Below are 25,563 nucleotides of genomic sequence, written 5' to 3' on the forward strand. Positions count from 1 at the left end.
CATCACCAGGGAGTCGCCGTAAACCGGATCTCCCAGTTAGGTCTAAACCTAAGCTTTTTTTCTCTCCCTCTTTGGGGAGCCCTTGCCCCTCCTTATATAAGTTAAAGGGGCGGGTTACATGTAGAGTCCATCTCGGACTAAGACTTAAACTATTTTGACTTCCCTTCCTGGGCTTCTTAACGTCTGCCGGTTTAACATTGTTTGCCGGTTTAACATTGTCTGCCGGGTTATGATTGACTTAACACCTATCGATGCTACCATCTGTCTTAACTCTACCAGTTTAATACTCGCCGGTTTACCGTCTTTCTTAGCCATCTGTCTTAACTGTCTGTCTTAACTCTCCGCCGGTTTACCATCCGTCGGTTTACCAAGTCCCAGCCGGTTTACAACTCCAGCCGGATCATACCGCGGGGTATATCCCCGACAGTATTTGGCAGTCACCTTTCAGCAATTTTATCAGATGCCTAATAATATGCCAATTGAACCACACACTGATGAAAAATCTCATATATCTGTCCAGATATGAGGGCTGATGGGATCCCTGATGATCACTAACAAGAATTGAATGTTCCAAACGAAAACTGATGGGATCAAGATATAATAGAAGATTAAACCTGATACTATAGCATGCAGCGGCTGGAGACTCCTGACACACCTCCGCTGCTGGTCAACCATGGGTCAGCCGCGCCAGTATGTGCCGACTGAAGGGATGAAGAGATCGACGAGACAGCGTACATGTGCAGAGAAGCTCCGACGGAGGATTGGCTTCGCACAGCCGGTTGCCATGGCCTCCTTCCATACGTGATGATGAAGGGTAAGATGGGATTCGCACCGCCCCTGGCCGCCGCCTCCTTCAATCCAGACGGTAGAGTGGCTCGGACAGTCGTAGCCCGGGGACTCGGGCTATGGCCAACCTAGAGAGGGAGGGCGCCGCGTGGTCGCGGAGAGAGGAGAGAGCCGGGTCGTTCGGGTTCGTGCGAAAGAGATCTGGAGATGAGATGGACACGTTGGGGGGAGGTGGAAAACATGTAGGTTATCTCGGTTTTTTCGCTACCATGGAACGTGGAGTTCTATTTCCTGCGATTTTTTCCAGCGAGACGGAGATACCGATCGAGGGGGGAAGTAGCACGAGCAGGTCGAACCATCACGACGTTCGATTCTCTTTTAATAATAGTAGATATATGTATGCAATTCGACTAGCGACCACTTCAAAACTCAGCTTCAAGCATAGCACACCATTTTTTTCATATCGTATAGCTCATATCCATGTTGATAATTGCTGATTAACCATTTCTAGAACGCTGTCATGGCCTTGTTTATCAGGGTTTGCATCGATATCTAAGATGTGCATTTCTCTGTTTGGAACTTGTAAGTTCTGGGAAGTTTGACAGGATATCTTGGCCTGATAGATTTATGAAAACTGTGTGCATTGTCTACTGAATTTTTAGCATAACAAAGCACATGATGCACAACAATTCCTTGGTACAGTTCGTACAAAATACATTTGCTCCTAACTCCTAAGATTTAAGTATTCAACAACTGAACTCAGTCAATCCAGTGAGTGTGCTTGCAAATATGCATTTCCAATGAACAAACAACGACTAGTTGATATCTCTGTGCGGTTCAACTAGCTACCAATTCAGAACTCAGCCTCAGGAATAGCACAACATTTCTGCATATCTTCTTGCTCATATCCATGCTGACATTTGTTGATTAACCATTCCTAGAACACCGGCATGGCCTTGTTTATCGCAGTTTGCAAGACATCTGAGGGCATCTCCAGCCGCGCCCCTAGAAAGGCCTCCCCAAGCGTTTTTTTTTGCGCCGGCGCCGAAAAATCGGCCCAGTCGCGCCCCCAGGAGTCCGATTTTCGCCGGCTTGTTCCGAAAACAGCGCCGGCAGACCCAGACCGAACCCGGCGCGCTGGGGGGCGCCCGGGGGCGTCGGGGCGAACTGTTTTGGCGCGAAACAGCCGCGGGCCCGCCGCGTCAGGGACACGGCTCTCTTCTCGCCCCTTCGTCGTCCTCATCGCCTCGTTTCCTGCGGCGAATCAATGCCAAAGCTGCCGCGCCGGTCAGCCTGCACCATTGATGCCTCACGGGCGGCGCAGTGAAGATCGGATGACGCGCGTCCCTCGCCCTCCCTCGCCCGCCACGCGTACTCACGGCGGCTAGCGCACGGGCGGCGCCTCGGCCTATATAAGACGCGCCCCAGCGCACTCGGCGACTCGCACTCTCTCGCCGTCGTCGTTCCTCCCTCTCCTCTCTCCCGTCGTCTCCAGTTCATCACACCCATGACCGATCGCTTCCCAGGCGACGGCGCGGCGGCGAACGGCTTCGGCCGCCGCCATCTACACGAGAACGAGGCTCGCCTCCTTTTCGAGGCCGAGTACCCGGTCCCGCCGGACATGCGGGTGCCCGGGGCGTGGAGGATCAGCGCCGGCGGCGTGCCGGTGCCCCCGGTACCCACCGGCGCGGCGCGACGTGCGGAGATCGCACGCATCCGCTCGTCCCTGCCGCGTGCCGCGAGGGAGGGGCCACGGTACGTCCCCGACAGCCCGCTCTGGGAGCCTTATTTCCGCCGCCGTCACGCCGAGCAGCTCGAGGCCACCAACGGCGTCGAGCCCTCCGGCAGGCTCAACGCCGTCGGCCGGCGTCGGTGGTGGGGCGTGCCTGGGCGCACGTTGGAGGTCGTCCTCGAGTACATCGAGGGCGGCAACACGCCGCGCCTTGAGTACCCCGCTCCCCCGTCCTTCCCATGCCGCCGGGGAAGCTCCTGGACCCCGAGGCGCATGGAGATCGGGGGGTCCTCCTCCTCGTCCGGCGGCTCCCCTTGCCTCCACCTCCGACCCGTCAAGCCGGAGCCCCAGGGCACGCCTGTCAGCGCGCGCACCCGCAGCTCCGGCGTCCGCATCGGCGACAACGCCTCCCCCACCGGCCGCTTCGTCCTCGTCGAGCCCAAGCCGGAGCCCGGCCTCCCCGCGGAGTACGAGGAGATAGCCCGGCGTGGCTTCTCCGACGAGGACGCCCTGCGGTGGGCGCGGGACGACTACCTCCGCGACGAGATGGTCCGGCAGCGCCGGGCCCTGGAGGAGATCGCCGCCCGCAAGCATGGGCGCGAGGACGAGCACGATGTCGTGGTCCTCGACACCGACGACGACGACGACGCCCCCGGACCGTCCAACCCGCCGCACCAACCGGGGGAGGGATGCAGCAGGGACGGCGGAGGTGCCGGCGGGGGCGACGACGACGACGACGGCGGCGGCGGTGACTACGCGCGGTTCTACAGCCTCCTCGGCATGTAGAACCGCGTGGGCGGGCGGCGAGGGAGACGGCAGGGGTAGCCCGCGGTAGTTTTTCCTTTTTTTTGTAAAATATGTTTAAATTTGAACGAACTCGAACGTGTTTGCGTTGTGTTTGCGCCGAATTTAAACATTTTAAAAACCCGTGGGGGGCCGCGACTGGGGGCATCACGCCCCCAGTGCGCGGTTTAGCGCCGGTGCGCTCCCAGGGGGCGACTTTTTGCATTTCGCTCTTTGTGTGCAGTACGATCAGGACAAAGCGGGCTCGTCCCAAGAGCAGTGCCACTCTCAAGACTCCAGTGGCGGCTCCTCCTGGAGGAGAGGGTGGTCTGGAGGATAGGGACCACATGTACCGGGGTGTTCGGCAGCGCAGGTGGGGCAGGTGGGTCTCTGAAGTCCGTGAGCCCAACCGCGGCAAGCGACACTGGCTGGGCACCGTTGACGCCGCCCTCGCATACGACAGGGCCGACGTGGCCATCTTTGGCTCCGGCGCAATCGTCAACTTCCCATCTGCCTTCTTCATCTCCACCGCCCAGCCAGTGCAATGCCATCCCGCGTCTTCTTCTCCTTATGCCGCTGCTGCCTCTGTCTTTGTTGAGCGTAAACTGAGGCCGATGCTCGCTGTTGCCTCTGTCATTATTGAGCATGGAGTGAAGCCGATGATGGCTTCTGCCTCTATCCTTGATGAGCATGAAGTAAAGCCGGTGATCACCGCCTCTGTCTTCGGTGAGTGTGAAGTGGAGCCAATGGTCGCTGCTTCTGTCTTTGGTGAACACAAAGTGAAGCCAATGGTCGCTGCCTCTGTCTTCGGTGAGCGTGAAGTGAAGCCAATGGTCGCTGCCTCTGTCTTCGGTGATCGTGAAGTGAAGCTAATGGTCGCTGCCTCTGTCTTCGGTGAGTGTGAAGTGAAGCCAATGGTCGCTGCCTCTGTCTTCGGTGAGCGCGACACTACTAGGAAAAGACCTACTAGTGGCGCACCAGTTTTGCCTACTAATGGCGCACTACTGGTGCGCCACTAGTACCACGCCACTAGTATTATATACTAATGGCGCACCATGCCGTGCGCCATTAGTATAGACCAACATGCGCCATTAGTATACCTCCCAGGGGGCCATATTTACCCATGTACTTTGGCATACTAATGGCGCACTGTGGGGTGATGCGTCATTAGTATGAATATTAGGGTTTTTTTACTTTTCTGATTTTTGCACAGGTTACAAAATATATTATTGGACAGAATATAGACAGCACCACACAGCAAGAGCAGATTCATCAAATACAATAAAAGATTAGTCTCCGAATACAATTCATCATATTAGCCTCCGAATTCAAAAGACCGAACAAACATAGAACACTACAAGTCTCGAGACCGCGAGTAGCGAGTTTGTCGGAAGTAATACTAATCCTAACAAGTCCTACTAATCATCATCATACAACTTCTACTTGTTATTAATAACAAGTCATACGATCATCATCTTGATAGTCATCGAACCAACCCTACTTAATTGTTCTTAGCACATGATCATCACTATTAGGCAGGACCTAAATACCCTATTTAATGTAAAATAGCATAAAACAATATAGACCCTGACTCTCCATTATGGAGAATGGAGAACATCCTGTCTCCAATTCTTGCGCTTCGCTTCCTTTTGCTTCCAAGAACCTCCTTACGACTGTCCATATATTTTTCCATCCTTTGATTTTCATGTCTCCACTTATTTTAGAAATCTCGTATGGACAGTTGAGATTCCTAGGATGACCTGGCTGTATGTTTAAAACATTAAGACTACCTTTCTGATACATCAAATGAGGCACACAATTCTCTGGGATTATCTGTTGAAAAACATAGTAATAACTTCATAGTTAGCAATGATGTACTACTTTTAGAAGAATGCAAAAGATGTACGGATGTCGTAATAGTAAAAATCTTACCAGGGTATCTCCATGGTAGTTACGGTAGTTGAACACATGCACTAGTGGCACGTATTGACCATAATGTTGAGGAGTTTGATTGTAGATATTGTAATTTTCAATGTCAGTACAAAATCTGACCAGATAATTTTTCTCCTTGTAAGTTGTTAATTCGGAGCCATCGGTGTAGTGGGTTTTGTCTACCATCTCCCGCACATTCTTTGAACAATAAAAATAAGCTGTCAATGAAAATAAGCTGTCAACTATTTTGAAATAAACAATATAAATTAGCTAATAACTATGTTTGAGAAACTCACATAGCGGTAGAACTGGAGGCGTATCAACAAGGACCCAAATGTCCATATTGTCTTGGTCGATGTCAGGATTACCAAGATCCATGGTGATAAGCATACCCTCATCAAAACCATACATCTTGCAAAATGCTTCCCAATTTTTGCAACCAAAATGGGTTACGCTCTCAGAATTATACAGATTTACTTCAAAGTCCACATCATGATGAGTCCTTAGGTGAATTTTCTTTGTTTCAGAAATTTCATGGTCTTCAAAATCCATCCTCTCCAAGACATAGCATCTTGCATGGCATGGGATAAGCTATACTCGAATTGTAAAAGATGAAAATTACACGTTGAAATAGTTGAAGTCATGCTTAATTATGAAAAAAAAACAATTGTCGTCGTTGCGTACCGTTTCAACTTCGAAGGTCTCCTCAAGCTTAATGCTGAAGCGCCGATCGTCGTCCAGGTGAGGCCTGTCGCACAGACCTCGATCGTCGTGGCACCAGTCACACTCCCCCGGGAGACTTTCGTCGTCCGATGACGACATTTCCTACGTTCATAATTCTAAACTACATAGGATGAGTGGTTCCTCTTCCAGATTAGGGTTTATCGATGACGAGCAACTGACATTAGTAATAACTATGAGTTGATATCACACTTCTATATGTATAACACAAGAGGCAGTTGATCCTGCTTAATTAAGTACTAAGATACCCCGGCCCATGCATTTGTCGCAAGTACCCCATATGTCCTATTTTTAGCAAAGTCATGCTAAAATTCACGAAAAATTTCAGCATGACCTTTGCTGAAAATAGGACATATGGAGTACCCGAATTTACCGGAACGGAAGTTAATCGACATTCCGGCAAACTCAAGGGCCTCTCGGGGTACCTGCAAAATCATCACGACACAATGGTCGAAGACAAAACCCAGCAAACTCCTTCCCTTCACTCGGGGTACAACAATATATCTTCTAGCCATGAAAAATAATACCAACTAGGATCGGTATGACCTTCGTTTTTCATTTTCTGTATGATCAATTAAATCTTCTGCAAGCTTATATGAAAAGGTTCAGCAACTTGAAACATAACTCTTGCTTGGTGTTCCAAATCATTTCATTTATATTTTAAATAACAGTAGGAATTATTTCATAATAGAATTTACCCCAAAAACAAATTCCTTTAATGCCATTTTCAAACTCTGAGTTGCCTCTGTTGCACTAAAACTAATTCAAATAATTTTTGACTAAAGTAGGAAATCAATGTTGACTAAATTTTTTAAGTGCTCTTCCTAAAAATCACTAAAGTAGGAAATCTTTAATATAATGTACCCTGCAGCTTTGTTCAATTGGTACAGTCAACAGTGGGTTTCATTCAATTGATCAGGAGTAGGAGATCTTGGTGTTAGACCAAAAATTCAGTTATGTCGTCGTCCAAAAATTGCTAATCTGATGTCACAGTAGCCACTATCTACCACGCACCATACAGAAGCACATCAGGCAACCGAACTAGCAGCAGCAGCCAATTCACACTAGCAAGATCATTGGATGTACCAACAAAATCACACTAAGCATTGACAGTACCAACAACATTGCCAGCACCATACAAAATTGATTCACTGGCAGCCACCAATCCAAACTAGCAGTTCACACTAGAGCAGTACACACGAGAGAGGAGACAGAGAGACAAGGAACTCACCGGCGTCAGGTGGTGAGGGCGGGGCGGAGTCGGGGGACGGCGGCGCCGGCGGCGAGGCGTGGAGGGGTCGGAGTTGGAGGAGAGAGACAGCCGGCGGCGCGCTTGGGTGGGGTGAGGAAAAACCTAACAGAGGGGCCGAGAGAGCGTGAGAGAGAGAGGGGCCAAAAAATCAGTGCTTCTTCAAAGGAGGGGAGAGGAGCTCAAGGAAGACGGCGATGGCGGCGTAGCAGCGGGTGGGGCGGCGGCGGGTGGGGCAGGAGGCCGAAGGCGATGGACGGGCGGAGGAGGAGGGGGGCTTACGGGGGAGGAGACCGGGCGGCGGCGCAGTGGGTCGGCGGCGAGGACCGAGACGGCAAGGCGGGGCGCGGGGGTCGTCGAAGCGGGTGTGGAGCGAGGGGGGAAGTGGAGGGAGGGACGAAGGGATCGGGCGAATTAGCTAGCTAGGGGGAAGATTACTAATGGCGCACCCCCTGGCGGTGCGCCATTAGCTAGGGGAAAAAAACTTAGTAATGGTGCATCTGTGGACAGTGCGCCATTACTAGTTTTAACTAGTAATGGCGCACTGTCTACATGATGCGCCATTAGTATGTTTGGAAAAATGAAAAAAAATGTTACTAGTGGCGCACCATGTATCTGGTGCGCCATTAGTGTCTTCCACACTAATGGCGCACCTGCACATGGTGCGCCACCGCTATATTGTAGTGGCGCACCACATGTCAGGTGCGCCATTAATATCCATTTCATCTATAACCCTTTTCCTAGTAGTGCGAAGTGAAGCCAATGGTCGCTGTCTCTGTCTTCTGTGAACATGAAGTCAAGACGATGCCGGTGCATGGTGTTGGTGACGACGCGTGGATCTCTCGGCATGGGGATGCTTCTTGGGCTGAGCGAGAGAAAGTTTATGCTGACTACTTGAAGGACATTGCCATGTATATTGATGTTGATGCTATCACTGAGAAACTGGTGTACCACCCCGACATCTATGGTAAAGATTACCAGGTCGATGGGTTCGATGCTGAGTTCACCGTCTCACCATTGTGGGAGCTGGGTGACTGAGATGGCAGCCGAAGGAGGATTTTTTTTTTTTGCTGACTGTGGTAGCTTCGTTATGCTGGTAGCCATCCGGATCCTTTAGCTGAGCATATTGCATACTTGATGTAGGTCAGGAGGGAGCCTTTCTCTGCAGGTCTGCATAGCGTTATGGTAGGTAGAACTGTAATGATATATGTAGATGATCATGTTGTGCATCAAATCACCTTCTCTAATTCGGACTAGATGGGCGTCAGAATCCATGTCTTAACATTGGGTAAACAACGGTACGATGCTATACGTTCGTTGCTAGTAACTCTGAGTATTAAGAATGCAAGCCATTATCTTTATTAGATATATGTTACATGTGTTTACTTGAGGAAATGCTAGAACACTGTCACGTGCACCACCAGTCTACCACAAGAAAGAATTCAGTTGCGTAACCGTCCTTGATGATCACACATAGACGTGAGTATTTCCCCATATCTTCGCCATGGATCCAAGTGAGTGAGGACCCACATATACTCTAATCGTAGATTGTGTTTTAAATTCTCACACATGTAAATATACAACAACTTGATCTGCATGCCAGTGTAGTTTCATACAAGTTGCAAAATGCTAAACCACACCGCAAACTTGTGGGCTGGCGTAGACCTCTGTCGTGCCTTTTTCATGTTGATGTTCTTGTGGTTGACAAAGATGGAATGCGACCCCGTGAACCTATTAACATCGGGTTCTCTCAGGTGCGGAAGAAGATGGGGGTGATGCTGTTGAGGTCAACATGACACAAGATGCACCTGATCAAATGTCCCAGGATATCTAATAGCGGTAGGTTTGTTGAAGAGTGTTGAAATGATGAGAATTTTGTGGACTTTTGTGATGTATAGTCCTATGCAATGCTGTGAAGTTGTTTAGGTGCCCCTTTTCTATGCAATGGTATTGGTCTTATGAAAATGGTTAGGCCATGTTGTAAATTATGTTGTCATGTAGTAGTCCCTTCTAGTCTTCACCGTGATGCGATGGATATTCACATGATCATTCTCTTATGTCCTCACACAATGAACCTGTCAAAGATTTTGTATGATTTACTAAGGTTCTGCTATCCACAACTTCCTCAAACTTGTGTTCACAGTTGTTGACAATGTTGCAGAAGTAATTCACTCTAAATAGTTCAACAATAGCAGATGCATCAGCTGATTGTAATATCACAAAAGATATACAAGCACACATTCATTGCATCATTTGAGTTTTCACTCACTAACCTAACAAATTCCACCAGCAACATACAAATGCATATCATCCTTATCCAAACAAGATCCTCACATTGCATTGAACCCATGTGCTAGCACCCCATGGCCACCTGCAAAAACTACAGCTGCATCCTTCTCTTTTGCACTCTCCTCTACTCTCTATTATCCACCTTCTCATTTGCGTCTTGTCTTGCGATCCCGTTGATGGACCCCACGACCATTGCTGGAGCTCCGTTGCCTGCCAACGGCATCTCCATGGGATAAATTCCTGGCTCGCCATCTGCTAAGAAGTTTCTCAACGTGGTCTTCGATATCTTTTTAATATGTAGTGCTTCCTATGTAAACTGATATAAGAGTGTTTAGATCTTAGTGATTAGTTTATACAGGGAGTATTTCATAGTTTGGAGGCATACATTTAGACATAAGAAAATCTCGGATTTAGCTTTTAGCAAAACCATATTTTGTTACTTGAGAGAAGATTGCATGACATGCATCGATGTTGTTCTTGACCGTTCAAATTTAGCTTAATTTGCTATTCTTGGACGCGAGATCGACCCGCCTAGATCGAACAATCCACTAGGCTTGCAGTTCCTAGCCACAAGAATCCAGCGAAACAAGCTGAGCACAATATATTCTCAAGGCTATCATGCTCTGAAACTTTTTTGACATGTCATTGTTTTCTCTGGTATTCGCCTCCTCACATCCACCATGCAAACCGCCATGGAAGAAACAACCTGACGACGAGGCCACGGGCGTCGGGCAAGAGGAACCACGGGTGCCCGCGGCGACCGCGCCATCGCCAACGACGTCGGGCCGGAGGAATTGATGAGATGGAGAAGGTGGACTGTTATGTCGTACCGCAGACCACGGGCACCGGCCGGAACATCTTCCAGGGCGGCAGCCCGCTGTCGTCGTCGCTGCCCCTCCTCGGTGTGCAGCTCGTCCTCATCGTCGTCGTCACCCGCGTCCTCTACCTCCTCTGCAAGCCGCTCAAGCAGCCCCGCGTCGTGACCGACATCATGGTACGCTAGCTCCATGATTTGACAAGATCGTCGGCTTGAATCGATCTCTTGGGGTGGATGTGGATCCATGGAGAAAGTGTGTGCTCAATTTGGTGCTGATTTCAGGGCGGCATTATACTTGGCCCGTCGCTGCTGTGTCGCTACGAGTGGTTCAAGCAGCTGGTGTTCCCGGCGAGGGGGGAGCCGGTGCTGAACACGGTGGCCACGTTCGGTCTCATGTACGTCATCTTCCTCATCGGTGTGCGGATGGACCCGATGCAGGCCCTCCGGTCCGGCAAGAAGGGCGTCACGATCGGCCTCTCCGGCTTCCTCATCGCGCTGGGCCTGACGGCGGCGGGGTTTTCCGGCGACGCTCTGTCCAAGGAGGAGGATCACATGTCGACGCGGCTCACGTTCCAGTTCGCGCTCGCGGCCACGCTCTCGCTCACGTCCTTCGCGGTGCTCTCGCCGATCCTGTCCGAGCTCAGCCTCCTCAACTCGGACCTCGGCCGCATCGCCATGTCGGCGTCCATGACCACGGACGGCATCGCATGGCTCATCATGGTGGGATACGTGCTCGCCGAGGCGTACCTCGTGTCCCCCGCCACGTCGCTCTGGGCGTTCGTGTCGGTGGCGGCGCTCGTCGCCTTCATACTGCTGGTCGTGCGCCCGATCGCGCTGCTGGTGATCGAGCGCACGCCGGCGGGCAGCCCGGTGGACGAGGCGTACGTCTTCTTCTTCCTGCTCATCGTGCTCCTGGTGGGGCTCTACAGCGACATCATCGGCACCAACTCGTTCCACGGCGCGCTCATGCTGGGTCTGGCCATCCCCGACGGGCCGCCGCTGGGCACGGCGCTCGGCGAGAAGATCGAGGCCATGGTGACCGGGCTGATCCTGCCGCTCTACTACACCATGACCGGGCTCAGCACCGACATGTGGGAGATACACTGGGGGAGGCTGCAGCTGATTCTGCTCCTTGGGTGGTTCGGGAAGCTCGCCGGCGTCCTGGCGTCGTCGCTGTGCCTTGACATCCCGCCGCTGGACGCCGTGTCTCTCAGCCTCTTCATGAACTCCAAGGGCATCGTCGAGGTCATCACCTTCAGCTTCTTCGTCACCAACAAGGTGACTAACTTATCTGAATCATCATCTCGCTAGTCGTGATCCGGTGCGTACACTGACATGCAAGACTGATTTGGGTTGCACGGGCAGCTGATCGACAAGCACATGTTCAGCGCGCTGGTGTTCTCGTCGGTGGTGATCACGGCGGTGTCGGTGCCGGTGGCGAGCTGTCTGTACGACCCGGCGCGGCGCTACGCCGTGTACAAGCGGCGCACGGTGCAGCACCTCAAGGCGGACGCCGACCTGCGGATCCTGGCGTGCATCCACGACGAGTCCCACGTCCAGGGCACGCTGTCGCTGCTGGAGGCGTCGCACGCCACGCCGCAGACGCCCGTCGCCCTCTTCCTCCTCCAGCTCGTCGAGATCGCCGGCCGCTCCGCGCCGGTGTTCATACCCCACAAGCTCCGCCGGAGCGCCTCGTCCAGGATCGGGCCGACGTCGTCGGCCAGCGCGCCGTCCACGGACTCGGACCGCATCATCAACGCCTTCCTCCAGTACGAGCAGCGGCATCCGGAGGGCGCCGTGTCCATGCAGTCCTTCACCACCATCTCCCCCTACTCCTCCATGCACGACGAGGTGTGCCGCCTCGCCGTCGACAAGCGCACGTCGCTCATCCTCCTCCACTACCACAAGCGCCACATGCTGGCCGGCGGCATGCGCGCCGCCATGGGGCTCCGCGTGGTGAACCGCAAGGTGCTGGAGGTGGCGCCGTGCTCCGTGGGGGTCTTCGTGGACCGCAACGCCGGGAGCGTGGGCCTGAGCGCCTTCATCATGCAGGACCACCCGGCGTCGTCGTCGTCGTCGTCCGGCGGCCGCGCGAGCGCCGTCGGCTTCCACGCGGCCGTGGCGGCGCTCTTCTTCGGCGGCGGCGACGACCGCGAGGCCCTGGCGTACGCGACGCGCATGGCGCGGCACCCGGGGTCGAGGGCGGCCGTGATCCGGTTCCTGCCGACCCGGGGCATCAAGGACGACCCGGCGGACCGGCGGGTGGACAACAAGGCCATCGAGGAGGTGAAGGCGCTGGCGGCGCGGAGCAAGTACATGAACCTGCAGGTGCAGGAGGAGCTGGTGGGCGACATGGAGAAGATCGTGGAGGTGCTGAGGGGGCTCGACAAGGCCGGCTACGACCTCGTCATCGTGGGCATGCGCCACAGGTGGTACCCGGTGATGTCGGCCAACGGGCTGTCGGACTGGAGCGAGTGCCCGGAGCTGGGCGTCATCGGCGACCTGCTCGCGTCCTCCGACTTCGACACGCCCTACTCGGTGCTCATCATGAAGCAGCAGGACCAGGGCGGGCTCAACGCCGCCGTGCCGGGCGCCCAGGACGTGTGGCACGGCGACGACGGGGCCGCGGCGCCGACGCCGGACCGGGCAATGACCACCGCCGTGTCTAGCAGATACCGGCAGTAGGCCGGCGCGGGGACGAGCAGCGCTGACGTGATCTTGACCTTTGCATTGTAGATGTTGACCTGTCTAGTTCCTAGCATCACTCCTAGCATACCTGATGATTCAAATAGACATTTTTCAGTTCATCGCTTCGCAGTTCGTATGTTGCGTACAGTACAGTGTACACCCCCGCTGTGGGGGTAGTTTTGTACTTAGAAAATTCTTATACTTATAGCGAAAGATACGACGACATTCAGCAACGGTTTCGTGGTGTAGTTGGTTATCACGTCAGTCTAACACACTGAAGGTCTCCGGTTCAAACCCGGGCGAAGCCATAATTTGTTTTATTCTTTTTAAATAAATAATACACCAGCAAGCCATTAAAAACTTCAGAACATGTAGTTCTCGCAGCATATCTTTTTTTTCAATGACCAAAACTTAATAATTGATTTAACTCAATTCTATAATTAACTGCTGCAGAACAATTTACCTTAGCCATAGTTGTAGGGGCGAAAATTCAGCGACGGGGGATCCTCCCATGATCTCCCAGTTATCTCAAGCAGAAGAAGAAAAGAAGATGTAGCAACCCAGCGGCCTAGCAGGTTCATGAGCTGCAGAATTACTACGCCTACGGCTGAATGCAAAACGGAAGTTATCAAAAATTAAAATACAGTGCCTCTGCACCTGCTTCACCAGGGCACTAATCACCGACTTGTCATAATCGTTGCTGCTCAGAGCTCACACCAGGCTGAAGGCGTCAGATTGAAAAATTACTTTGGTCCACTCCCAACCTGATAGCCCCATCAACAGCAGCAAGGCAAGCCACAGCTTTAAGATTGCAGAGCCTCTCTCAGGTACCACCCCCTTTGGTCATCACGATGGCATGGCTAGAATTTATATGCAATATTGCCTGTTCAAGGAGAGAATTTATACACAAGATTCTCCCGGAGCGCATCCCAACCGAATCCAACCGATGTGCGGCACATGAGTGATTCCAGCAGCAGCAGCAGCGAAATGTGCGCTGCAACTACTGGATAATGGACAGGCATGCTGCCATAAGATAGGTTATGGGCTTATGGCATATGGTTACTGGATCCAAATTTGAAATTTGAGACCTGCTAGTTCTGAGAGGTGCCAACATTGAGATTCACTGAGCTGTCCAGATTATGGATCACTACAGCAAGTCAGTAAGCAACTTTCAGGACTAATTAGCATTAATAAACACAACCTGATAGAGAACTGCAGTACCATGAACCATGATGTCTGGTAGTGGAGGCCGAGGGCTGGACACTACCTTCTGACCCTCTGTGCTATTCAGGTTGACTCTGGGAGCCCTAGGGTTTCAAAGTGGACACTTAGTTCAGGCCAACTTTCATGCATGAACCTACAAGCCCCAGTACAAGGTACTGAGGATGACAGAAGCATGTCCAATTATCTGCAGCGGAAATATAACATATACTTTTCATTCATAAATCTACAGTTAAGGAAGAGGGAGCATGTCCAACAATCTGCAGTGGAAATAAAAAGTCGCAAGGTGTTACTCGAAAAATAAACCTACAGTTATCGGTGCATCGCATACCTCAGGAACAAAGAGTTCTATAAGAAGAAGAAAGAAAAATCCAGAGTGCTGTTGAGGAGCATACCATTTTAACACAATTCAACTGTATTAGGGCCAGGGGAGATATTATCAGTTCCTAGCCCCTCCAAGTTTTCTAGAAGCTTGATACGGAACATGCCCGGGCGCGACTTGAAGCAGCACATTCAGTACATGAGACATTGGATATGTTATGGGCCTTACAAGAGCAAGAGAGAGTTGTGATTTTAACCATGTGGTGGCAGTGGTGGCAGAACCGTAACAAGGTACGAGAAGGCGAGCTTCCTCTGTCAGCCGAGGAAATCGTTCGGCGAACGAAGAGCTATAGTCTTGAATATGCTGAGTTTTTTGGCAAGGATGTGAAAGCCAAAACTGGCACACGCTGGAGACCGCCACCTGGTAATATTCTTCATGCAGGTGCAGGAAGTACCAATGCTATCTTTGATGCTTTTGGGGCCGAGCTAAGAGCAATGGAATGTGCTATCACCATAGCTGCTGATCTTGGCATGCTACGGGTGGCTTTTGAAACAGATTCCAAACTGCTAGAAGAAGCGCTGGACTTTGCCCGTGCCGACTCGTCGCCATACGCTCCAGTCATCGAGGACCTGAAGCTTCAAATGAAGATGTGGTTCTCATTCAGCGAGGTCCGAGCGTGTCGTCGTGAGGCCAGTACTTGTAGCCCACGAATTAGCTAAGATTGGTCAGTGTTGTTTTAATTCTGAATCTCTGTACTGGGAGTCCGATGTTCCGCCCATTGTGGCTGGCTGTGCTATGGGTGATATGCCCACGCACACGTAAGCAATAAAACTTTGCTTCCCCTCAAAAAAAAAGTTTTCTAGAAGCTACAACGTCTGCTCACTATCGCTGACATGAGAGGGAAATCAGGCCCCATCTTTTACACACGGTAGAGAAAGAAAATAACATCATGTAAAAGAAACATCAGTAAACAAACAAAAATGATTCCAGCAGGAGGTTACAATGAGAAATTTCTTTGAGAAGAGAAAACTGAGATGGTAAACGTAAGCTAGCAGACACAAATAATATACTCCGTCCGGTCTAAATTTGTACTAAAGCAGCGACAAGTAATATGGAGTAAAGTTGTACTAAAGCAACGACGAGTAATATTGGATCAGAGGGACTATGATAAGTTGCAAATTAGTGAAAAGGGGACATGTATGTCTCACTGTGTGACCTATTCCCAGTCCTAGGCCATAACAGCACCATGCCCTAACTGACGAACAAAATTTATTTCATGGCAAATGAAAATTACTTTACACTGAATCTATACTGTCACGCATTGGACAAGTATAACAGTTGTGTATTTGACTGCTGGCAGCTGCACCAGACACGTGTCTATGATAGGCCTAAACGATAACCTAACAACTGCGCATCAGCAATCACCGTTAACATAAATAAACGTGTGTCAACAAGGTACTTATACAAAACGAGGCGACCTAATCCAATAACGGTTTCGTGGTGTAGTTGGTTATCACGTCAGTCTAACACACTGAAGGTCTCCGGTTCAAACCCGGGCGAAGCCATATATTTTTTGGGGTTTTCTTTTTAAATTATAGCAAGAGATTATTTGGCTTCACAGCATCCTTTTTCCCAACGACCAAACTTAATAATTGACTGAACATGCAAAAATGTAAACCCATTTTCTTCTAACATACTGGAATAACTTGTTACTGGAATGAAATCAAGGCATGGCAGTAACAATCAACTAATCAAACACCAGCAGCAGCAGTCCAAATGCTCTCTGCTGTATGGACGAGACTTGCCTGCTCCCCCGTTGTGTGCCCATCTGTGCTCCCGTCTACGTGGCTTGATTTGATTGGAGCAAAATTAGGCTTGGCCCCACCCCCTTAAAATCAGGGGGGAGATGATTAGATTAGAAAAAAAGACAGCCGTAGGATTAAGTGGGAGCACGGATGGGAGCACGGGGAGGGAGCAGGCAAGCCGGATCCCTGCTGTATGCATTGCACATGGTGCAGAATGCAAACTTGCCGTTTCTACCTTAAAACAGATCTTCAATCAAGCAAACAACATCCATAGTTGTCTGTACCATAACTGCTTTAAAACCATTTACCTTGGTTATAGTTATAGAGGCAAAAACTGTTCGATGTGGGGATCCTCCCATGATCTTCTAGTCTCTCCTGGACCTCAAGCGGAAGAAGATGCAGCTAGGGTAATCATCATCAGCGAACCTTCGTCTAACACAGCCTTAAGCCAACAAGCCCCGGCCTTCTGAATGTATATGCAATATTTGCCTGTTCAGAGAAATAATTTATACACAGGACTCTCCTTGAGTACGTCCCAACCTAATCCGACCAATGTGCGCCACCTGAGTGATTCCAGCAGCACCAGTGAAGTTTGCGCTGCAACTACTAGATAACGGGACAGTCAGATATGGCATATTGGTTACCTTTGTGGTTATGAAACTCTAGGACCTTGTCATTCTTCTTCTTAATTAGTGAGACGAGGCAAATCTTTTGCCTCCATTTCAAAAAAAAAAAAACTTCAAATCTGTTCGTTCTGACCTCTGAGAGGTGCCAAATACACTGGGTTGTCCAGATTATGGATCAACACGGTAGGTTTACCAGCAACTTTCAGGAGCAATTAACATTGATAAACACAAACTGATAGTGCACTGCAATACCAGGAACTGTAACATCTGGTAGTGGAGGCCGAGGGCTGCACATTACCTTCCAACCTCCTTTGCTACCTGGCATCACTTTGAGAGCCCCAGAGTTTCAAAGGGTACATTTGGTTCAATCAACTTCCATGCATGAACCTACAAGCCCCAGTACAGGGCACTGAGGATGATGGAGCATGTCCGGTGATATGCAATGTTTCCATTCCTAAATCTACAGTTAGGGAAGAGGGGCATGTCCAATTATCTGCAGTGGAAATAAAAAGTCACAAGTGTTACTAAAAAAAATGTACAGTTACCACTGCATCACATACCTCAGGAACAGAGTGTTTTATAAGAAAAAAAAACATGGAGAATACTGTTAAGCTGTATACCCTTGAACTCAGTTCCGCTGTATTAGAGAAAATTTAATCAATTTCCAACAGTTCCAAGTGTTCCATAAGCTCCGACCTCTGCTCACTGCCGCTGACATGAGAGGGGAACCAGGCCCCGTCTTTTACGCACGGTAGAGAAAGAAAATAACATCATGTAAAAGAAACATCAATAAACAAACAAAAATGATTCCAGCAGGAAGTTACAATGAGAAATTTCGTTAAGCAGACAAAACTGGGACGGTAAAGGTAAACTAGCAGACACAAATAATATAGGATAACTTAACTACTCCCTCCTATCCAAATTAATTGACGCAGCCTCTATACAATGTGAAATGGACATTGTATAGAGGCTCCGTCAATTAAGTCGGATCGGAGGGACTAGCAAATTTAGTGAAAAGGGAACCTCTGTATGTGCTCACTGTGTGACTATTCCTAGTCCTAGGTCATAACAGCATCATGCCCTAACTGACGAACAAAATTTATTTCATGGGAAACGAAAATTACTTAACACTGAACCTATATTGTCACTTAGTGGACAAGTATAACAGTTGTGTATTTGACTGCTGGCAGCTACACTGGACATGTATCTATGATAGGCCTAAATGATATCCTAACAACTGCACATCAGCAACCACCGTCGACATAAATAGAGCTGTGTCATCTAATTTTCTTTCATGGAAGTTTCTGGGTACTACCATATGAATTCTGAAAAAAGGTACGTACACTGCACAATGAAGTTCCTCACTACCGAGTTTTTAGAGCATTCAGCGTTTTTTAATGAAAGTTAATGTGAATCTTAAAACAAAAGCAAAATATAAATGGAGTGCTGGGGATACCAGCTTACAAAAGTATCAACAATTCAATGAAAAAAAAACAGCCACTGATTGATATTTCAGCTACAAAACAAAAACCTGTAAAGTGAAACACACAAAGTCCGGCATCCCGAGACTAGACTACTCATTCCCACAGAATAACTGCTAGAAGATGCAACCAGTCCACATTCTAAAACAACAACATAAATTTGTGAACTATGCAGAACACCTTGTTTAAATTTCTAGGTTATATGATGAAGCATATCTTTAAAGACTCACCTGGCACGGAAACAATTCACCAATTTATCTGCATCTCTTTCTTGATAACATTACATGGATGAAGTGATAAACTGGTAATGGCATGTTCAGGTCTGCCATGGATTTCATAATTTGAACAGATTTTTGGCAATCAGAGAATTGGACCTTCCACAGAATTATAACAGGGCCTTCCACAAAAGCATAACAGAGCAATTCTTTGGAAATGTTATAGCACATGAAGTTTTAAAATTAACATTGGAAGTCACCCATAAAACAGTCACAATGATAAACTGAAGGAGTGATTGGAACCAAAATGGGACCCTAATTTTGTTACAAAATAATCACCTTACTAGTTGACATACACACACCTACAATCATAATCATGTACACCATTTGTCAAACCCCATAGTTTCTTCATGGAGGACAAAATACAAATGATACAACACTACAAGGTTGAGGTAAGAATATCACCATTACTGAGGAACAGATATTCACCAAGATCCCTGCCAGCAACTTAACAAATCTCAGAGAAAAATAGATTATCACCGGAACCACAAGGTACTGATCAACTGATCACTTTGCTGCTCCTTCAAACAAGTGCTGGATATGTGCCTCGACATCTTCTGGGGTGTACTTGATGTACAAGTCACGTCCAGTTTCAGGAGCTGATTTTAACCTGTTAATCAAAGCCGCATATGCTGGCATCACTGAATCCTCCACTGCTGCCCTAACGTCCATTCGCAACTGATCATCAGCTACCACCCACTCTGATTGTACTGCGTAGATCTCCTCAAAGTAGGTATTAAACATCCGCAATTTCTGCAGCATTGCCTTGGCTGGGAGTGCACCAACACCAGAACCACCAATCTGCAGCACAGTTGTAACCTTGCCCCATGTTGAACGCTGATAATCCATGCTCCAGCGACGCACTCTAGTTGACAACTGCTTGATCCAGTCATCGCCGAGTAGAACACCTAGCTCGCTGTCATTCACTTTCTGGATAATGTACTTGCCATTGTTCATCAAGAAGATGCAAGCCAGTGAGGGATCTCGGTAAATCTTAGATTTTGTATCCAAATTCTTGTGCAGAACGTCCATGATCCATGCGATGTGCACAGCAAGTGAAGACGTGGGGCGGTCAGGGTCCACGGCAGCAGAAGCTCTACCGCCAGCACCAAGGTCGCCTTCCATCACCTCTTCCAATGTCTGCCGCGAACCGCATGCAGCACGGAGATAGTTCATGACATACCGAGTGATGGGGTGTATGCCACCACCAGGTGTGGCAACCCGGGCAGGGTCCCGGCGGATGAGATTTTCCAATTCCATGAATATACCTTTGATTGAGGAACCAAGGGTGTTGCACACTGCAGAGACCTCTGCGCGGAGTGCGGCGGAGTAAGGGTCCGAGAACACAGGGTCAAGGTCCGGGAGGATGTCCCGCACGGCCTCATACATGTCCACCACACGGAAGAGGCGCTCCGGCGAGCGGCTGGAGGAAGAAATGGCGTCGCCGAATGATATGAGCTGCAGCGCCTGAGTGCGCACGGCAGCAATAAAGGCGAGGTCGCCGAAGGGGGCCAGACCGTCGAAGACACGGTCGCATAGGCGGCGCTCGCTGGGGATCAGAATGCGGAAGACCATGTTGAAGGCTGGGATCCAGCGGGCGATGTCGAACTCCAGCTCCTCCCAGGGGGAGGCGTGGACCTCTTCGGCGGTGCGCGGCCGGACGCCGAGACGCGCGACGCTCTCGTCGACGAAGCCGCGCCGCGCGGCGGCGTAGGCCTCGGCGCACTCCCGGCCGAAGCCGGCGTCCACCATCCGGCGCGAGATCTGGTGCACGTTGGCAATGGAGCCCGGCGAGAGCGCGTCGATGACGACGTCGTAGTCGGTGACGGGCTTGGCGATCGGGATGGGCTCGTCGCCGTAGCCGTCCGCGCCGCCGTAGAACTCCTCGTCGTCGCTGCCGTCGGAAGCGAACCCGCCGGGCGCCGAGGGGGCCGCCTCGTCGGGGCGCTCGATGAGCGCCCGGAACTCGTCCTCCAGCCGCGCCATGCACCGGCTGAGCAGCTCGTCGGCGCGGTCGAGCAGCACGCGGTTGGTCCCCGCGGCGTCCAGCTCCTGCACGGTGCCGATGAGGTCGTCGACGGCCTCGAGGAAGGCGTCGGCGTCGCCCGAGTCGGCCCAGATCAGCCGGTCCATGGTGACGAACTGCGAGATCTGGCGGTCGAGCGTGCGCACGGTCCGCTCCATGGAGGTGACGGGCGGCCTCGCGGAGGAGCCCGGCACGGCGGCCGCGGGCGGCGGGGGCAGCGGCGGCGACGCCGGCATCGAGCGCTCCCCTCCGCCCCCACCTCCCCCGCCGCCGCCCGCCGCGGCCGCCACGGCGCCGCGCGCGGCGTAGATCTTGTCGAGCGACAGGCGGCCGTCGTAGTTGGAGAAGACCTTGAGGATGTCCTCCGTCATGGTGTCGCTGCTCCCGAGCGTCTGCACGATGTGCTGCACCGTCGCGAGCAGCTTCTCCTCGCCGTCCTCCGCCATCGCCGGCGCCCCGTGGGTGGGTGGGTGTGCGGGTCGGTCGCGGGAAGACGGCGTCCTCACGGGGGGTCTGCGGCTGGCTCCGATCTGGACGAGGTTTCCAGCTCCCCGCACGCGGCTTCGGGTGGTGGTGGTGGTTGTGGACTGCGGCGGGTGAGGCGATGACTTCCGTTCGCACGCGGTTGCTTGTGGCGGAGGACGACAGCGCGTGGACTACTGGCCGTCGTCTTTACTGGTAGTGGGCGCGGGACGGAAGCGGCCGCGCTCGGCTCGAGTGGTGGCTGGCAGTGCTCGCGTGGGACGGGTAACTCGCGGCGGACGGTCGGATGAGCCCGGCGAGAGGGACGAGTGGATGGTGAAAACGGCGTGGCCTCGAGGGAGGCGAAAGACAGCGGCCGTGGCATGCGCGACAGGATGTGCAAAGTGGCCGACGGGGAGAAAAGTCACCGAGGTGGAAATGACGGCGTGGCGTGGAGCAGGGGCGTGATTGACGCGGAGGTACGGACCGATGGACTATGGAGGATGATGGACCATGGACGCTTGGGGGCAGACTTTGTGTTGGGGAGAGAGATTCAAACTTAAACTTTGAGGCGACTTGTACAGAGACAAAGTTGAAGATGAATCGAGTAAACGTTTTGGTTCGAAGGAGAGTTGCTGAATGGGTTGTTAAGTGCATCAGAGTACGAGGCACGTCATCTCTCGGAGAAAAGTAAGACGGTGTTTGATGAGATAGCCGACGAAAATGTGAAGGAAGCGGTGACGCACCACGGCGTTGGGAATGAAAATGTCGATGATGTGTTGTCATGTGCGCGAGCATGTTGTTGACGGTGGTGTAATTGTTTATGTTTCACACCAATAGATTGATTTGATCATTGTCACATTTGTGTTTCATATTCACTGCTTGAAAATCGGATACACCTAAAATAGAAACAGGCTAACCGTTGTGACATCGATGTAGATGCAAGGGACTGCCTCGTTGTGGTTACGTATGTCAGCCTTGTCCAAAACAAAGGAGTCTTTATCTCCTCTAGCAACTCCGCCGAGGTGTTCCATGATTATGACAGAAATCTAGAATCTTGAAAACTAGAATCTGTTCAAGATGGACAAAAATATGCACCCAACTAGCAGTCATGTTGTTGTTACCTGATGTAGAAACCTGTGACAACATTGTCCTAAATCCCGATGCTTCCAAGTCCTATGATGTTTGTGTTTTAACAACACTACAACAATTGTTCTAGGTAAATGCAATGCATATATGTACGTGGTGTATGCTACTACAAACCTAGCAACAGTTGGGCTCTACTCCTTTCTCGACCTTAAGGATGCATGGCTGCTTCTTTGTGAACTATGATCATATTGGGTCTGTCTTCTCATGCTTAAATAGGAACTTTACGAGATATGGGGCAACCACCATGAGACGGATAATTTAATGCACTTCAATACCATTGTTGAACACATGGGCATATATGCCTATATTTTTGTGAGCATCCCCTTGAATGAAGTAGTACATATGTATGTGATTTGATCTCACTGAGTGAAGTTGGCAGTGTAGCTTCTCTAGAGCACCACGTCGTGAGAAAGAACTTGCATTCATCATCTCAAGTTGCATCATCAACAACAAGTAGAAACGAGAATGTATTGAATAGAAACCAATAAGTCAATATTTGGTACAAGCCATGTATAGTTTCCTCTATCTGAATGAAAGGAGTGTTGACCGTAATTGGTAGGCATGTGGTCTTCCATAATTGGTCTCCCTAAGGACCGACACCTTGCAGAGTGTCGATTGTGTGGTCGTGTGTGATCATGTTGCTTGCGGTAGAGAACAATAGCACATGGACTGGCCATCGGCGCTACTGGTTTGTAGTAGGCACGAGACGGATGAGGTCGCGCTCGAGTGGTGGCAGTGCTCATGTACGATGGGTAACTTGCGGCGGATAGTCGAATGAGTTAAGCCAGAGGTATGAGTGGATGGTGAAAACGACGTGGCCTTGAGAAAGGCGAAAGCCACGGGCGTGGCATGCACGACAGAATGTGCAAAGTGTTTGAGAGGAGAAAAGTCACGAAGGTGGAAATGACGGTGTGGCATGGAGGAGGGGCATTATTGGCGCGGAGGTTGGGGCAGTGGACTACGGATGGATGCTTGGGGGTAGAGTTTTTGTTCGAGAGACACAACAAATTTATAAACTACTCGAGATTCAGACTTAAACTTTTGAGGCTACTTGTATAAGACTAAGTTGAAGATGAAACGAGTAAACATTTTGCTTCGAAGGAGAGTTGATACACGGGTTGTTATGTGAACTAGAGTACAAAGCACGCCATCTCACATAAAAGTAAGTCGGTGTTTGATGAAATAGCAAGCGGAAATGCAGAGGAAGCACTGAAGCTCCATGGCGTCGGCAATGAGAATTTGCTTATGTGCTAGTGGAATACATTTTTCGCGTGTGTGAGTATGATGTTGACAGGGGCACAATTTTTTTCTTTGATAATTGTCAGTTCTTCACACTAATAGAATGATCTAGTCATGTGGTTATATGTCAAAAAATAAATTGAAAATTTTCTTTCACATTCACTGCTTCAGAATATGGAACATCTGCGATGCAAAAAAACTAATTGTTGTGACATCATTTTAAACGTAGATTTTTTTACTCTGATGGCATGTGTCAGATTTGCCCCAAAACAAGGCACCCTTATATTCTCTAGCAACTCAGGTGAGGTATTCCATGCCTATGGAAAAAATATAAAATGTTGAAAATAGACTATTTCTGTCATGATGTCATGGACGCCCTCTCAAGGATGGAGAAGAATCCGCGTCCAACCAACCATCATGTTATTATTTCATGATGTAGAAACACATGACTGATGCTTCCAAGTCCTATGATGTGTGTGCTTCAACAACACGAGAACAATGATTCCATTTAAATGCAATGCATATATGTTTGTGGTGTATGCTACTATGAACATAGCAACAATTGGGCTCTACTGCTTTCTCAGAGTTAAGGATGCATGGTTGCTTCTTTGTGAACTATGATCCTATTTCGTATGTCTTTTTGTGCTTAAATAGGAACATTATGAAATATGGTGCAACAACCATGAGACAGATGCTTTTACGCACTTTAATACCACCATAGGGAGCACATAGGCATATATGCTTATGTTGTTGTGAGCATCCCCTAGATGAAGTAGTCAGTGGCGGACCCAAAGTTAGCTGGCGTGAACATTTTTGGTTGAAATTTTTTAGGTACAAATGCAAATCTATTCAACCAAAGTCTGTGCATCCGACCATGTACCTTTGTTGGTAAGAGGTGGAGCAGATGATCATGTCCCTTCGCTCGGTCTCGACAGTATGAATGTTTTGGGAGTCGAATGCAAGCCTGTCGTAGGTGATCAAAAAATCATGGGCTGCTTTGTAGTGTTATGGATAATCTAGGCAACATGAGTGAGGCCTTGCGCAACACTATGTCTTCCCTAAGGTAGTGGAGTAATAAAAAAATGGCAACATCAAGAGAGATATTAACAAGACCCACTCATGCCTTGAAGAACTTATAAATATGAATGCAGACAGGCAGGAGATTCGAATTGTTTCGAATAAATTAAATGAGATGTTATACAAAGAGGAAATGCTTTGGTTGTAGAGATCTAGGATCATGTGTCTCAAGGAGGGTGACAGGAACACCAAATATTTTCAGAGTGAAGCCGTGTGTCGTACAAGGAAAAATAAAACCCATAAGATAACTGATGATGATGGTGCTGTGCACTCGGATATTTTTGTTTTGAGTAATATGGCTATGTCCTACTTTAAGGAAGTTTCCTCAGCCAACCCAAGTCTTGACGCTTCTAAAGTTTTGGGTCTTTTTCATGTTGTTGTTTCTTTCGAGGATAATGAAAAGCTACGTGGTGAATTTTCCGATGAAGAGATCTCGGATGCACTTTTCCAGACTGGACCTCTAAAGGCCCATGGACCCGATGGCTTTCCTGCTAGATTTTTCAGCACAACTAGGATACTTTGAAAGATAATGTCATCAAGGCGATTAAGGAATTCTTTAGGATGGGTCTGATGCCTGAGGGAGTAAATGATACTTCAATAGTTCTTATTCCAAAGATTGCTAACCCATCAAAACTTTTAGATTCCAGGCCTATAAGTCTTTGTAATGTGATATACAAATTGGTATGTGCATGGTACTGATGACCCACAAGTATAGGGGATCAATCGTAGTCTTTTTTATAAGAGTGTTGAACCCAACGAGGAGCAGAAGGAATTGATAAGCAGTTTCAACAAGGTATTCTCTACAAGTGCTGAAAAGTGACAGTAACAAATAGTTTGATAGCGAGACAATTGATAGCAAATAA

At 49.6% G+C, this 25,563-nt stretch overlaps 2 protein-coding genes, 2 non-coding genes and 1 pseudogene across 4 annotated transcripts in view; 4 read left to right on the top strand and 1 right to left on the bottom strand.

Annotated features, from left to right (window-relative positions):
• LOC147991889 (uncharacterized) overlaps positions 1 to 8,261 on the top strand; it is a 75,226-nt gene extending 66,965 nt beyond the window's left edge. Inside the window, exons 2-4 of the mRNA XM_087538856.1 lie at positions 3,546 to 4,243; positions 6,894 to 6,910; positions 7,971 to 8,261. Coding sequence (XP_087394982.1) covers positions 3,546 to 4,243; positions 6,894 to 6,910; positions 7,971 to 8,261 — 1,006 coding nt within the window. The remainder of the gene's footprint in view (positions 1 to 3,545; positions 4,244 to 6,893; positions 6,911 to 7,970) is intronic.
• A 1,200-nt stretch (positions 8,262 to 9,461) lies between these two features.
• On the top strand, positions 9,462 to 13,052 carry LOC147991891 (cation/H(+) antiporter 15-like). The gene is made up of 3 exons (XM_087526516.1): positions 9,462 to 10,506; positions 10,612 to 11,607; positions 11,695 to 13,052. Exons 1-3 carry the CDS (start codon positions 10,315 to 10,317, stop codon positions 13,012 to 13,014), a joined length of 2,508 nt encoding a protein of 835 aa, XP_087382642.1. The 5' UTR covers positions 9,462 to 10,314; the 3' UTR covers positions 13,015 to 13,052.
• Positions 13,053 to 13,251: 199 nt separating this feature from the next.
• On the top strand, positions 13,252 to 13,325 carry TRNAV-AAC (transfer RNA valine (anticodon AAC)). Its single transcript has one exon. It is a non-coding gene; the product is annotated as a tRNA-Val (tRNA).
• A 2,726-nt stretch (positions 13,326 to 16,051) lies between these two features.
• Positions 16,052 to 16,125, top strand: TRNAV-AAC (transfer RNA valine (anticodon AAC)). Its single transcript has one exon. It is a non-coding gene; the product is annotated as a tRNA-Val (tRNA).
• Positions 16,126 to 18,907: 2,782 nt separating this feature from the next.
• LOC147991894 (exocyst complex component EXO70B1 pseudogene) lies at positions 18,908 to 21,695 on the bottom strand (annotated as a pseudogene).
• Between the last annotated feature and the right edge of the window lie 3,868 nt (positions 21,696 to 25,563).

The sequence above is a fragment of the Triticum urartu genome, chromosome 1A (assembly GCF_056163025.1).
Source record: "Triticum urartu cultivar PI428250 chromosome 1A, HENAU_Tu73, whole genome shotgun sequence".
In the NCBI taxonomy this organism is placed as follows: domain Eukaryota; kingdom Viridiplantae; phylum Streptophyta; class Magnoliopsida; order Poales; family Poaceae; genus Triticum; species Triticum urartu.